Source organism: Agelaius tricolor, unplaced genomic scaffold (genome assembly GCF_023055355.1).
Source record: "Agelaius tricolor isolate 1412-34295 unplaced genomic scaffold, bAgeTri1.0.p SCAF_5, whole genome shotgun sequence".
In the NCBI taxonomy this organism is placed as follows: Eukaryota; Metazoa; Chordata; class Aves; order Passeriformes; family Icteridae; genus Agelaius; species Agelaius tricolor.
This window is the reverse complement of record NW_027269265.1, coordinates 53,785,687-53,799,504: the sequence shown is the minus strand read 5'-3', so window position 1 is coordinate 53,799,504 and position 13,818 is coordinate 53,785,687. Positions and strand designations below refer to the sequence as shown.

Below are 13,818 nucleotides of genomic sequence, written 5' to 3'. Positions count from 1 at the left end.
CAAGGGGCTCCAAGGAGGCTCTGGGCACCTCCTTTCCAGGGATCTGGCTTGGACTCACCTGCCCAGGGCTCTGAAACTCCAGGCTCTGCTCCAAGTAAGGCTTAGACCTTCCTCTTCTTCCTCATCTTCTTCCTCTTCTTTTTCTTCTTGTTTTTGTTCTTCCACCTCCTCCTTCTCCCCTGCCCAGCCCCTGCAGACCTCTCACCACAGGAATTTAGGATTTATGCCCCCCAGAATCCCCCCCACAAAAACCTCTCCCCACCCCAATGAATGCTGCATCCTCAAGACCTTCCTTTATAAGGGAGAGGAAACTGCCCCTGGAGAGCCATTAGAGGCTTCCAGTAATTAGCAATTACCAGTCCTGAAGAGCTGCCCCTGCCTCTCCTAATGAGGTTTGGTGCTAATTATAGCAGGCAGAGCCAGGAGCCCTGGTGAGGGGCCGTGGCAGCGACCACACGGAGCCTTCTGGATTCCTTGGGATGTAAAAAAGGGCTGGGGTTACTCCAGGACAGCGATCCCCTCCACTGCCAGGAGCTCTGGGGATGCTGTTCCAGGGCTGGCCTGGCTTCCTGCTCATCAGCTGCTCCTGTCTCATCCATCACTTGCAATAATTCCTGCTGAATATTGCGGGATTCCGCCGTGCCCGGCTGCAGCCAGCAGCTAAATCCATCCCCCTTGGACCAGCCTTGAGGATATTTGGGAACAGAGCAACGTGGAACGAGAACACCCAAACCCTTCATTTGTCAGGCTCAAGTGAGTGTTCAGTGTCCCAGTGGGATTTAATCTCTCCTGAGCTCTTCTCTGCCCATCCCAGCACTTCCCAAAGTGGCTCTTCTCCAGCCAGGGCAGCAACACCCACCCCAGCTGCTGGAAAACAAACTCCCAACCCAGCTCCCAGTGATCAACTCCCTTGGGAATGCCATAAACCCCCTAAAAATAAACAAACAACACCTCCCCCCGACCTTGGCCAGCCCCCTGAGGCATTTTAGCCCCATTTGGTCTCTGCTCATACAGAGAGCCCTGAGCAAATTTTAATTCACTAAATTCAATTTAATTCAATAAAATTGGGATTTTAATCAAGGTGCTGAGAAGGAGCAGCCCCAAATTGCTTTCCCAGCCCAGCTCTTTGATGGGGCTCATTTTCCCACCAACAGGAGAATGTGGGTGTATGAAGAGAAATGGAATAGAATGAATCCTTGAAACCCCTTGGATAGACACAAGCAGCACCAGGAAACACCTCTGGGAGCTGTAGGAGGGCAAAGGGTGCCTGGGTGGGTTCTGGAGCAGCCTGGGGAGGTGGGATAAGTGGCTTCCCAGGCTGTGATCCTCCAGGGAATCCTTTTAGGGGTGGAGGGAGCCAGGAGGGCACATGGTGCCAGGGCTCAGGGGAAGGACCAGAGGGATGCCCAGCCCTAATTTAAGGGTGATCCCACACCATGCACTCCTTTCCTTAAGCTCCCTGAAATAACCTATCCTGGGAGTGCCACAGGCGGTTGGGAACTCGGCTTTTATTGTCACAGGACACGGCAGCAGACAATGGGGTCGGTCACAACAGAGGGGACAGGGGAGTCACACCACAGGGTCCCAGCACAGCCACCCCGAGCAGCCACACAGCCCCAACACCCAGAGGGAGGGAAGGAACACGAGCCACGAGCCTGGCTCCTTCCCACACCTTTCCTGCCCTATCCCTGTGCAAAACAATTCCTCAGGCCACAGTGGTTTTCCCTCTGGGAACAGGGCAGCTGATGAGCAGACAGAGGGGGACCTGCAAGCAGTTTCTGGAATCAGCTCCATGCTGATGGATGGATGGATCAGCACAGCCTGGATGGGCTGGAATGGTTGGAGGAGCCAGGGGTTTTACTCGCCAGCCACGCTGGGGAAGCAGGCTCCATCCCCAGGGAATGGCTGCTGCCAGCCCAGGAGCCAGCACAGCCCTCGGGGTCACCCAGCATGGTGGGTGCTGGATTTGGCTGGGTGCAGATACACCCAGCCAGCTCAGGGGAGGGGAAAAGCCCCTCCAGACGTGCCTGTGCTGGGTCTGAGCCCCACCAAAACACGGCTGAGCCTCCCTCCAAGGGCTGTCCCAACACCACGAGTCACCTCAGTTATGCCAGAGGGGGAGGAGGGAACAAAGGAATCAGATGGATGGGGAAAACCTTCCCTGCTGGCACAAAGCCCCCTGTAGGAAGAACCCAGAGGCTTTTATAGCCCGGTGCCACCCTCTGCACTCCTGCCCTTCCCCTCCAGAGAGCCGGCACAGCCCCAGCAGCCGCCCCCATCCCAGGCGTGAGCCGGGCGCTCACTCGGGAATGTAGTCCCTGAAGGAGTTAAAGCTGAGGCTCCTGCCCGCGGAGTTCAGGCTGGAGCTGGCCTGCATTTTGGGAATCTTCTCCATGAGCTTGGACACTGTCCTCCTCTTGAAGGAGCCCGGGGAGAAGTGGCCCTGCCTGAGCAGCTCCTGGTAGAGGCTGCTGAACACCGCCACCGGCTCCTCGTAGCTGTCCCGCGTGGAGATCTCGTAGAAGGGAATCTTGAGGGCTTTGGAGAGGTTCTCCCCGTCCTCGGTGGACACCATCCTGTCGAACTGCAGGTCCTTCTTGTTGCCCACGATGACCACGGGGGGCTGCTCGGCGCTGCCGCCGCTGCGCTTGGGGCTGGCGTGCAGGTGGTTGATGAGGAAGCAGAGCCGCATCACCTCGTCGAAGCTGCAGCGGTCGGTCACTGAGTACACCACGGCAAAGCCATCGCCCCACTTGATCTTCTCCTCGATCTGCAGGGAGTCCTCCTCCTGCCGGGGCACACACAGGCTCCTGTCAGCACCGCTGGAATGCCGGCGCTGCTGGATGCAACCCCGGCGAACACCCCCAGGGCGCTGTCCCCATGGAGGCTGAGAAAGGAGCAGCCCCAAATTGCTTTCCCGGCCCAGATCTTTGATGGGGCTCATTCCCCCTCACCACAGGAGAATGTGGGTGTATGAAGAGAAATGGAATAAAATTCCCTCGAAGGGAAACCCCTTGAACAGGCAAAAGCAGCACCAGGAAACACCTCTGGAGCTGTAGGAGGGAAAAGGGACAGCAGCACCGGCAGCCCAGGGCAGGGATGGGGTGGCTTAGGCAGTGTGGCAGGTGGGGACAGCCATCAGCCCTGTCCTGACATGGATATTGGGAGAATCAGTGCTCCCTTGAGCTGCCAGGATGCTCCACTGCCACAGGAAGCACAGCTATGCCCTGCATGGAAATGGGGGAATATTTACCTGAAGGGAATGGGAATGGAGGAATATATTACACTGTAACTGAGGTTAGACATAAATTCACCAAAACACCCTTTTCCTGAGGTGACCACCATGATGTTCCAGACATCAGGAATTAGGCCAGTGGAAGAGGAGGGGCTGCCTTCCCTGGCAGGCTGCTCTGCTCCGTGTTGTTTTCCCGGCTGAGCTCACCTGTCCGGCTGTGTCGAGGATCTCGAAGTGCACCATCTCCCCATCGATGACAGCCACGTGCCTGTAGATCATTTCTGGGCAGGACACACAGGGAAGGTGTGTGAGAGAGCCCCCAGGGAGCAGCCACAGCCCAGGTGGCTTCGGTCACCTGGGTGGGTGGCCGAGAGGGCAGCAGTGACCGAAGTGTGGGAGCAACAAGGGAGGGAGAGGGGCTCCACAGGAGAGAGGGAGGAGGGGATATTTCTGGGACATTCCAGCAGGGACATGGCTTCAGTGTTCAAAAAACAACCCAAATGCAAGAAAAAAAAAAAACCAACAACAAAATCCTAGAACTCAGGAGAGCACAGGCTCCAGGAGCTTAGATGCCTCCTGTCCCTTAAAAGCCACCTTCCAGCAGATTGGGAAGGAAGGAATTCAAGGAGCTGAGGAGGAACTGCTGGTTTGATGGTTGGAGTCCCAATGGTCTTTGCCAACCTAAATGATTCTGTGATCCTATGATGCTACATGATTCCACAACCCCATGGCTGAGCCTGCAGCACTTCTCTGTGCAATCCGAAGGCTCGTCCAAATAGATTTTGCCTAAATCAGACCAGAAAGGGGAAAAGGCATGCAGGACCCAGGGAGGTACCAGGATGTCCATGAGCTGCCTGTCTAGTTGAGGAGGAAGAAGAGGGAATATGGTGAATTTGGGGGCAGAGTTGGCTCTGCCATGGTGACAGCCCCAAGGAAAAGGAGTTTTCCTACCTAGGGTTGGGTCATAGTCTCCAATGAATCTCCTGGTGATGAATCGTACGGTCAGCGCTGGAAAAAAAACACAACGAACCCTGCTGGAGTTGTCAGTCCTCTGGACTCATCTTCCCTCCTTGCAAGGGCAAAGGAGCAGCAGGAGCAGCCACAGCTCAAGCAATTAAACCCCCTCATCTGATTACACATCTCCCTGCACCAGAGCCCAGCAAGGCAAAGCCCAAATTGCTGGCAAAATCCTCCCTGGTGCCTTTGGCCCTAACATTTTTTCCTTTCCAAGGAAGCTGCTTTGGAAATGCAGTGTTGATGCCTGGAGAGGGAATTTCTGGACAAAGCCATGGTTGGGAGGGTGAAGAAAGTGCAGGATTGGAGAGAGAAGTGGTGCTTGAGCCCTTTGAGGTGTTAATGATGATAATGGAGATGGGAGTGAAAGGTGGTGGAGAGGCTGAGAGCTGGCTTGGAAAGGCAACAGAAGTGGAAAGTGAAATTAGTGGAACAGGGGAAAAAAACAGGGCGGGGAAAACCCCGAAAGAGCTAGGCAGGAGCACAGAGCCAGGAGGGAGAGGAGGAAGGGAAAACAGACCAGGACTGTGACAGAAGGATAAACCTCACCAGAACCAGGATGTGGTGAAAACCCCTCCAGAAACAAAAGGGGGAATGAAAAGCCAACACCAAGCTGGAGCAACACTCGGAGCTCCCTTTCCTCTGCAACCCAGGGTCAGTTTGTCCCACCTGCCCACCAGCAGATGTTGCTGGTGTCCTGCCTGCCCTCACAGACCCACACCAAGCCCACCAGGATCTGTGTGTTTATCCCAAGAATGTGGCACCCCACATGGGCCAGACTTAAATAACCACAGAAAGGGAAAGGGATGCAGGAACTTCTCCTGCCTCTCACACCTGCTTGCCTCCTCTTTGGGGACATCACCATCCTCTCACCCCCCCAGTCTGTCTCTGGGTTTGAAACCTGCACAGCAGGGAAGGGATTTGAAGAAAAAAGCAGGTAATTTAGCCAAACTGCTCTGAGGAGATAACCAGGCATCCTGCAGGAGGCACCTACAGGCACCTTCAAAGAGGACACAGAGCTATCGTGGGGAGCGGGACGAGGCAGGCTCGGTCTCTAGAAAGCACCTGATTGTGTGTCATATGTCAGGCAGCCACCCAAAGCTGGAGCACATGGTGTGGGAAGAGGAGCCAATTAGATTGATTAAAAATTGGCTGGAGCGCAGGAACACGAGGGGAGCTGCCAGTGGGGGAAGCGGCCGCAGGCGGAGCAGCCGTGGCCACCCAGCCTTATAAGGAGCTTTTTCTCCCCATCCTGAACATCAGTCACCTCGGGAAGGGCTTTCCTTGGAGCTGAAAGGGTTAATTGTGCTCTAAATGTGGGGTGGGGGCTCAAGGGGTGATTCACCTGCCACGGAGTCAGGCTGGCACCTCGGGATAGCACCAGGCACGTGCCCACGTGCTGCCCTGTTTGTGCCGCTGCGGAACGGCCCCAGCACCGATCCATCTTCACTCCACGTGCTGCAGGCAGAGCTCTGCTCTGGATTATGGCAGAGTTTACGCTGGGCAGCAGCAGCAGAGGAGAGCACAAGCCCCAGCTGGCCTGGATTTCCAGCCCCCACTGCTGATTCACACAGCCCTGGTCCTTAAACCACACGGCTGCACCCAAACCCACCCCTGCTCAGAGAGTCTGGGACCTCGGCTCACCAGATCCTGAAGGTTTCCAAACTGCTCCAAAAAAGCCCAAACTCTTGCTGAGAATCAAGGGTTATCTTTCCCTTTTGCAGCTGCCCACATGGGATTTGCCCTTTGGTTGTTCCCACCCCTCAACTCTCCCAACCTGGCTCTGTATCCCATGGTTGTAGCAGCTCATCCTGGGAATGCTCCAGAGTGGGGCTCTGCCAGGATGGGAGCTTGGCAGCTCGGGGATGAAATCGACCTTCAGCCTCCCCTGCTTCACACCCTGGCCAGGAGAGATGTCACCAGCACCTTGGGGACACAGCTGCCTCCCCTGTCCTCCCCACAGGAGCTGAAGCAATGATGCTGTTGCTCTTGGCTCCTTCCTCACCTCTCCCACACTCGATCCATCACCTCAGATGTCACCTGCCAGCTGGGCAGGGACAGCAGGACAGGTGTTGTCCCTAGCACAGGGACTGGCAGGCAGCAGGACCCAGCAGCTGGGCCACAGCCCCCAGGGAAGGTGACATGGTGTCCCCTGGCAGGGGAGGACATGTGGAACAGTGCCCAGGGGACACAGATGGGAAGGCACACACTCAGGGGGTTGCGTGCCTGCTGTTCCTGGGGGCTGCTCCCTGTTCCTGGCACGCTCCAGCTCTCCTCTGCACGAGCCACGGATGGATTACCCCCCTGTGGCCTGACTGCATGGCCTGTGTCACTGTCCCACTGTCACAGACCCCGCTGCTGCAAGGCACACGCGCTGACAGCCAAACCTAACTGGAGGAACTTTTAAAGACCCTCAGCACGATCCCACCCTAAGGAGGAGGCACAAAACCCCCACACCTGCCCACGGGAGGGGCCCAAAGCTGCCAGGAAGCTGCTGTGTGCTGGGTGGGATGGCCAGCAGCAGGGAGAGACACGTGTTTGGGGTGGGGGTGAGCCAAGGGCTTTGTACATCCCATAAAACCATCTGCTCCATTGGGGCCAAACACCTCCAGGGACCCCCCCAGGGCTCTGGGTACCCAGGAGCTGAGCCCCATCCCGTGCTCCAGCCTTGCTCAGGGAGAGCTGGGAGCTGCTGCCTTCAGTTTAATCAGGGAATGAGGATTTTTCATTAATGCCGGTTGCTGTCCATGGAAACACAATTCCTGCAGCTCCAACAGCCCAGCACAGGTGCCACAGCTGCGGTGCCTTCCCTTTTCCAGAGGAGCAGGACATTCCCTGTCCCCAAGGGCACGGCAGCATAGCTGTGTCCTACCAGGCTTCACCCTTTGCATGGATCATGGATCACTGCAATGTAGATCACTGCAATCACTGCAATCCACATCTTTCCCTGCCTGTGATCCCAGTCCTGGCACTCCAAGTGCTGCCGGGGACACCTATGCTCCCTTTGAGTGCTCACAGCTCGGGATGGAGGAGTGGGAAGCAGGGAAGGAGATGGTCCCCAGGAAGGAAGGGGGTGAAGAAGGGAGCTCCCAGTACAATATCCCAAAGCCCCACCTCAGCAGGCACAGACGGAGGGCGCTGAACGAGGCACAGGGAAAGGGAGTTTTCCCGAGGGAAAACAGCCCGGTACTGCGGAGGAGGCTCCGCACAGCTGCTGTGGGCGCTGGGAACGAGCAGCAAGCTCCTCACACCCGGGAAAACCCAATCCCGGCTTTTAGGAAAGTTCTCCCGGCCAGTGATGTCCACCCCGGGTCCCCACGCAGACCGGGGACCCCTCGGGCAAGGGAAACGAGTCCCGGTGCAAAGTGTCCATGTGGGAAACTCGAGGGGAAGGAAACTCAGTGCCCTTAAACCCCACGGGCTGGGGGGGGCACCGGGAGAATGTCCCTCGTCCCGGCTTCCAAAGGGACATGGGAAGGTTGGTCCCTCTGGCCGGGAGGGACAATACCGGGGGGATGCCAGAGGGGTGCCAGGACATAGCAGAGGGATGCAGGAAGATGCCACAGAGGTGCTGGGGGATGCCAGGGGGATGCGGAGGACACCGGGGGGATTCCGGGGAGCCCCGTCCTACCTGTCTTGCCCACGGCGCTCTGTCCCAGCACGACGAGGCGCAGGGTGCGGGCCGGGCTGAGGCTCACGGAGCGGCGCAGGGGCCGCGGGAAGCTCATCCCGGAGCCGGGCCGGGGCTGCCCCGGGATCCGCCGCTCCCCGCTCCGCCGGGCGCTGCTCCGGCAGCTCCGCCCCGGGGGCCGGGCTGGGCTCAGCCCCGGGCGGGCCCGGCTGATGCCCTCCTCCTCCTCCTCCTCCTCCCTGGCCAGCAGAGGCGGTCGTCATCCCGTCCCGGAGGCGGTTCGGGAGCTGTGCCTCAGTTTCCCCGCAGGCAGCAGCGCCGGACAGCGCTTCCCGGACAGGGAAAGGTGCTCCCCGCCAAAGGGGCAAAGGCACGGTTGGACGGGGCTCGGAGCCACCTGCGCTGTGGAAGGTGTCCCTGTGCTTGGCAGGGGGTGGCACTGGATGGGCTGTGAGGTCCCTTCCATCCCAAACCTTCCTGGCTTTCCCTGGGTCTATAAGAGGGAAGGGGTGCAACACCTCCCCAGCCAGAGTGCTGCCTGCCCCAAACCACTGCCTGAAATCATAATTGTCCCCATGTTTGTGCACCAGACAAGATAGTAAAGACAAGAGGAGCTGACCTAGCCCTGGCCTTCCCCCCTGTCCCACAAGCAGGGTGAGGAGTGAATCCTGGCTCAGCACAAACCAGCCACTAAATCCACATGGATATCCAAGAGCAAGGACTCCACACCAGGCCTGGAACCAAACTTTGTGTGTTCGGGGCAGCAGCACCACCAGGCTGTTAAGCAGCAGCGTGAGGGGGTACCCAGGTGTGCAGGGAACGTGTAACAGCTCAGAGCAGTACCTGGAGCTGGCATGGACGTGCCTTGGGCATTCTGGGAAGAAGGAACAAGCTTGGCAACACCTGGAGCAGCATCTTGACTCTTTCCATCAGACCCCAGAACACTTCTGACCCGTGGGACGCAGATCCCAGGTGACACCAGTGCTGCAAAAAATGAAGCTGGGAGAAGGGACCTGGCCAAGGGTGTGGAGCCTTCAAGCACCCACATCAGGGACTCAGCCCCTTCTCCAAAGGCTGCAGCCATTTCTCTGGCACAGGGATGTCTCAGCCTGACCATCTGGGGTGACTTGGCACAGCCCACTTGGTGCTTGAGGGAACATGAACCCACCTGGTATTTATAGCCCCTATCAGGTGTCCAAAGGGAACGTCCTGGTGCCTACAGGGACAGCAGCACTCAACCAGCCACAGGGTTATCGGGATCACAGCTGCTGCCAGCGGGATCAGGGCTGGAGGGAGGCCCCTGGATAGCACAGAGACTGTCATGGAGAGCCCGGAGAGCCAGCAGACCTCTCCCAGAAAGCCATCTTGCCATCACGTGTGTCTTCCTTGTGCATCAGCCCCTGGAAACAGCCTTGCTCCGGATTCTCCAAAGGCAAAAATCAGGCTCAAGGCTACATCTGGGCCCCAGAAAACAACAGCAAGGCAATAAACAGATTTTGGGACAAAAGCTGATTCCCAGCTGGGGAATGGGGGGGGGGGGGGGGGGGGCATCAAGAAAAAGAAATCTCCTTTACATTCCTTCCCTATTTTTAGCCCCATTTCCTACGGAAATGAGATGTCTGCAATCAAGTCCTCTTCTTGCCTGATCTTCTTTAAGACCAGTTTTAATGCATTGCCTGATTCCAGGCAAACGGGGGAGAAGTCAGAGAGAAAACCCACTTTCCTGTGAGTCGTGTGACAACAAATGGGTAAATTTCATGGAAAATCGACCCTTGCACTTTGGAAGGCAGGAGCTGGCTGGGAGAATGCAGAGTAACAATTCCTGCTGCTCCAGGTTGCTGGTGTGCTCGCCTCAGGTGCAGCACCTTGGCAGCACAGCCCTGGCAGCTGGGCAGTCACACCTTCATTCCAAGGGTGTTAACAGCACATGGACTCTCGGGGATGAGGGAACAAAGGGTGGAGTTAAAATGGGAGCACAGCTGCACTCATGCCACAGACTTCCAATGTCACCTTGGGAAAATCAGCTCCCTTCCCACCACCTCCATGACCACTATGACCTTCCAATCCAAGACCAGATAATCCAGAAAAATCTATCCCTGGATTCTTTAGGAAAAGAATCAGTGGTCAGTGGTCAGTGAGAATCCCAGGGCTGGGGAATTTGTGTCCCTGACAGCACAGCTGGGAGAAACTTCTGCACCTCAGGCAGAGCGTGGTGGAAACCACATGCATGTTCCCACAGGAGCACTCAGCACCACGTCCCACGTTTGCCAGGGAATATTTGGCAGTGGGAACAGGATTTTATCACCGGTGATCGCTGCATGATCCACCTCCAGCACTCCACAGCTCAGCAGGGTGGGAAAGGTGCAGGAGATATTGAGTCCTGGTGAAATATTTGTGGTCAGGCTCCTCCATACTTGCCGGTCCTTCAAGACACAAGGAGTCTGCTCTGGGAACCAAGCCAGAGGCTCCCATGAATCACAGCCCTGCAAACAGAAAATCAGCTGAAGTGAAAAGCTGGCCTAGAGCAAAGAGCCAAATCCCCTCAGGCCATAGGGTTGGGTCGGGGGGATCCCGCTCCATGGTCCAAACCACTTCCCTACTGGATCATCAGCTGTTTTGAGAGCTGCCCAGAAACTGAGCTCTGAGGCTTTTGAAACTGGGCAATAGTGTCTTCTTACTTAGGAAAGGAAGATAAAGTAACACCAGTCCCTTTTCTCTCCATGAGATGATCCAAAGGCATGGAATGCCAACAGATCCATGCAGGAGCCAACTCCAGTTCAAAAATGACTGAGGTATTGCAAACTTTGGTTCCCCAAGGCTTAGCTCCTCTCCCAAGCCTCCATTTGAAGGGCTCAAACCCTTTTCTAGCTCACCCACCACATTGACACTTGTTAATTACTGCACAGAAATTCCCATGTGCAGCTCCATCAGGGAATGCCCTCCAAGGATATAACCAAAGTCACACTGCCCTGCCCATAAACACATTTTGGGTTGCTGCAGCAAACCCAGCACACCCAAGAGTCCTCCCAGCCTTCAGCCCCTCACCTTCCTTGATTCACTCTGTTCCTTCTGACCCCAATCCTGCTGTGAAACCTGTACATTCACATCCAAGGCACAAGGACACAGATCCCAGCTGCTTCTCCATTTGCTATAAATAGGGAGAGGGAAAACAGATGGAAGGCCCCATGTCCAGGCATGCCGGCCACTGCTGGACTCCTCCGTGTGGGATTTGCATCAACACGGACCCACTGGGAACACATTCCCTTTCTTTTTTTAACAAAAGGCTGGGTTTTAGGTCACAGGAGATAATAAAACCTCTCTCGTGCAAGAGAAATCCAAACAAGAGAGTGTCCTGATGTCCCGTTCCTGTCTGCCGCTGGAGCGGATTCCGACACGCGGCTGGATCACGCTGAGAAAACAAATCTGGCTCCACGTCAGAGCTCCAGGACTCCTTCCCAAAGCTGTGAGGGATAAAAAACACAGGGAAGGGGCAAATTAACAGCACCTCCCTCCTGCCCCAGGGCCTGAACAACATGTCCCCAGAGCTTTGCCACTGGATAAACACCGGCAGCCCGTGGCTGGCAGAGCGTGCGATCCAAATGTCCTGACAGAGCTGCTAAATCCCTGTGCTGCCCCGTGGCTTCCAAAGAGAGTGTCCTGCACTTTGTTTTCCCGCAGGAGCCGGCTGTTGGGAAGGAGGACACAGCCACAGACCCCTTCTGTCAGGCTCCATCACACTCCACAAGCAGCTCCCCACGGCGGGAAGCTTCCCGCTGCGGGAATGGCTTTGCTGGGGAAGCTGATTTTAGAACACAGCACACTGTGCTGAGGGAAGGAAGACAAATCCCATCGTGGAAGTAACTTAAACCTCCAGAAATGCTGCAAAAAGTGACCCTGTGGGATGGCCAGGATGGGGCTGTCTTACCTTCAACCACAAGAAGGATTTTATGTGAAGCACAAGTCCGAGCCCCTCGAAGCTGCAACGTCCAGAGCACTGGAGGGGTTTGGAACAGCACCAGCCTTTGAAATGATGGGAACCTCGCTCCAAAGAGCTCCTAAAAGCAGCTGGAGCTAAGGGGCAGGGAAAAACCTGGAGCCACAAAGGAATTCCGGTGCCATAGGCAACTCTTGAAAGGGCAGAGGAGGAGGGCTGGGCTCAGTGCATGGCACACAGAAATCAGGGATTCAGCCTCTCCAGGGGAGGGGAGGGCAAGGAGGGGTCTCGGGGGACACACACCTGGGATCCAGGGAGGAGCAGGGCCAGGGATGCACTTGGCATTCCTCCCCCAAACAAGGGACGCCGTGGGGAGCAGCAAGAGCACCTCCCGACTCCTTCCCGCCAGCCATTCCCGAGCAAACCTCGCAGCTGGCGAGAAAACAAGGCTTCCTTATGATGGGAAATGTCAAGGCTGCGGAGCCGGCTGTCCTGCTGCCGCCGAGCCCTGCCGGCATTCTTGGAAAGCACAGCGGGAGCAGCACAGGCAGCGGCTTTGTGGCCAGCGGGCAGGGATCAGCGCTGGAATTCACTCCCAGTTCCCAGCACATGCCCTCTGCTCGGCTCTCCAGCCTCCCTCCCTGCCTCCCGGGGGGGACAGACGCCACAGGGGTGGCCGGAGCCCGGGCCTGCTTCTTGTCTGACGCACGTGGATCTTCAGCTCTGGGCAAAGCATCTCAAATTCCACCCGGATCTGTTTGGTCCTGGCAGAGAAATTTCCACCGTGAATCAGTGCTTAAGGAAAAAATAAAAAATCCTTGAGTTTTCTAAACTTATTTTGTTGAGAAATTCCTGCTCTTAAACTGTTTCAGTGCTATTTAGCACCAGGAAGGGTGACAAGGATCATCCCCCCTGACACATGAAGCGCCTGTGACTTCATCCCTGAGAGCTGGGCATTCCTGCTTCCACTTGGAATGACAAAAAGCCTTTGATTGAAATTCTCCTGAAGAAAGCATTAAAATAATCCCTTTTTACCTCAGTCTGAATAAATAATTCCAACAAAACCTGCCTACTTTGCATTATAAACTTTTTTTAAACCAAAAACTTCCTGATACTGGTTGGATTTTCCCTTCCTGATTTTTTGTCCCCCCAAAATGCTGTGAAACCACCCTAATTTTGTGTAGTATCTCACTTGGATCAGAACTACATTCCCAAGGGCTTTTTGGGGGATCAGACTCGCAGAACTTAAGCCCTTTGCTTTTCCTTTGACTCCACAGCAGCCTCTGCCCTCTGTATTGTTGAGCCCAGAATCCCGTGTAATTTCCAAGTGTTTCTTCCTATTTGGGAAGGACAGAACATTCCTGCTACATCCCCTGAAAGCCAAGACATGCTGTTTCTTAGCCCCAGCACTCAAACACAGAGGGACTGAGGGTTTCCAGTCCAATTCCTTGGGCTGGCAACGCCGCTTCCGCTGTGGACCGGGAACAGCCTGCATCCGGAGGCTGCGGTCCCTGTGCCAGCCCACGGCACACTCTGCCTGCTGCTGGGATCTGCTGGTCCCAGCATGGAACTGCAATCACCTGTGGGAGAAGGGGAACAGGTGGGAGATGGTTTTTGGAGGGGCCTCCCCACCCTTTCAGTTTGGAAAAGTTGGGGAATGAGGATGCGACAATCCAGGCTGTTTCTGCCTCCACGTCCCATCAGCTGCTAAAAACTGTGTGTGTTTAACTGAGCAGCAGGGAAAGAGCAGCATTCCCAAGGGCTGTTTGTGCCAGAGGATCTGGAATGGGGAGGGCTGAGGCCACCCCTGCAGATCCAGCTGTCTCCAGTGGCTGAAGAACCAGCTCAGCCCTCGCACACCTGGATCCTTGTCCAGCAGCCACCACAGCCTGAAGTGATCTCCCAAAGGAATTGTGAGACTGGACAGCCAGACCAGCACCAGATGGAACAAAACTCCCATTTCCCTCAGCACAGGGCTCTGGCAACCTTTGGAGCCATGGTGGG

General features: G+C 56.1%; 1 protein-coding gene across 1 annotated transcript; it reads right to left on the bottom strand.

Moving 5' to 3' along the window:
- Window positions 1–1,488: 1,488 nt before the first annotated feature.
- Window positions 1,489–8,104, bottom strand: LOC139590499 (ras-related and estrogen-regulated growth inhibitor-like). Its single transcript, XM_071428171.1, has 4 exons — window positions 7,881–8,104; window positions 4,187–4,243; window positions 3,443–3,516; window positions 1,489–2,788 (listed from the first exon to the last, which is right to left on the bottom strand). The coding sequence occupies exons 1-4, from the start codon at window positions 7,975–7,977 to the stop codon at window positions 2,300–2,302; spliced, it is 717 nt and encodes a 238-aa protein (XP_071284272.1). The 5' UTR covers window positions 7,978–8,104; the 3' UTR covers window positions 1,489–2,299.
- Between the last annotated feature and the right edge of the window lie 5,714 nt (window positions 8,105–13,818).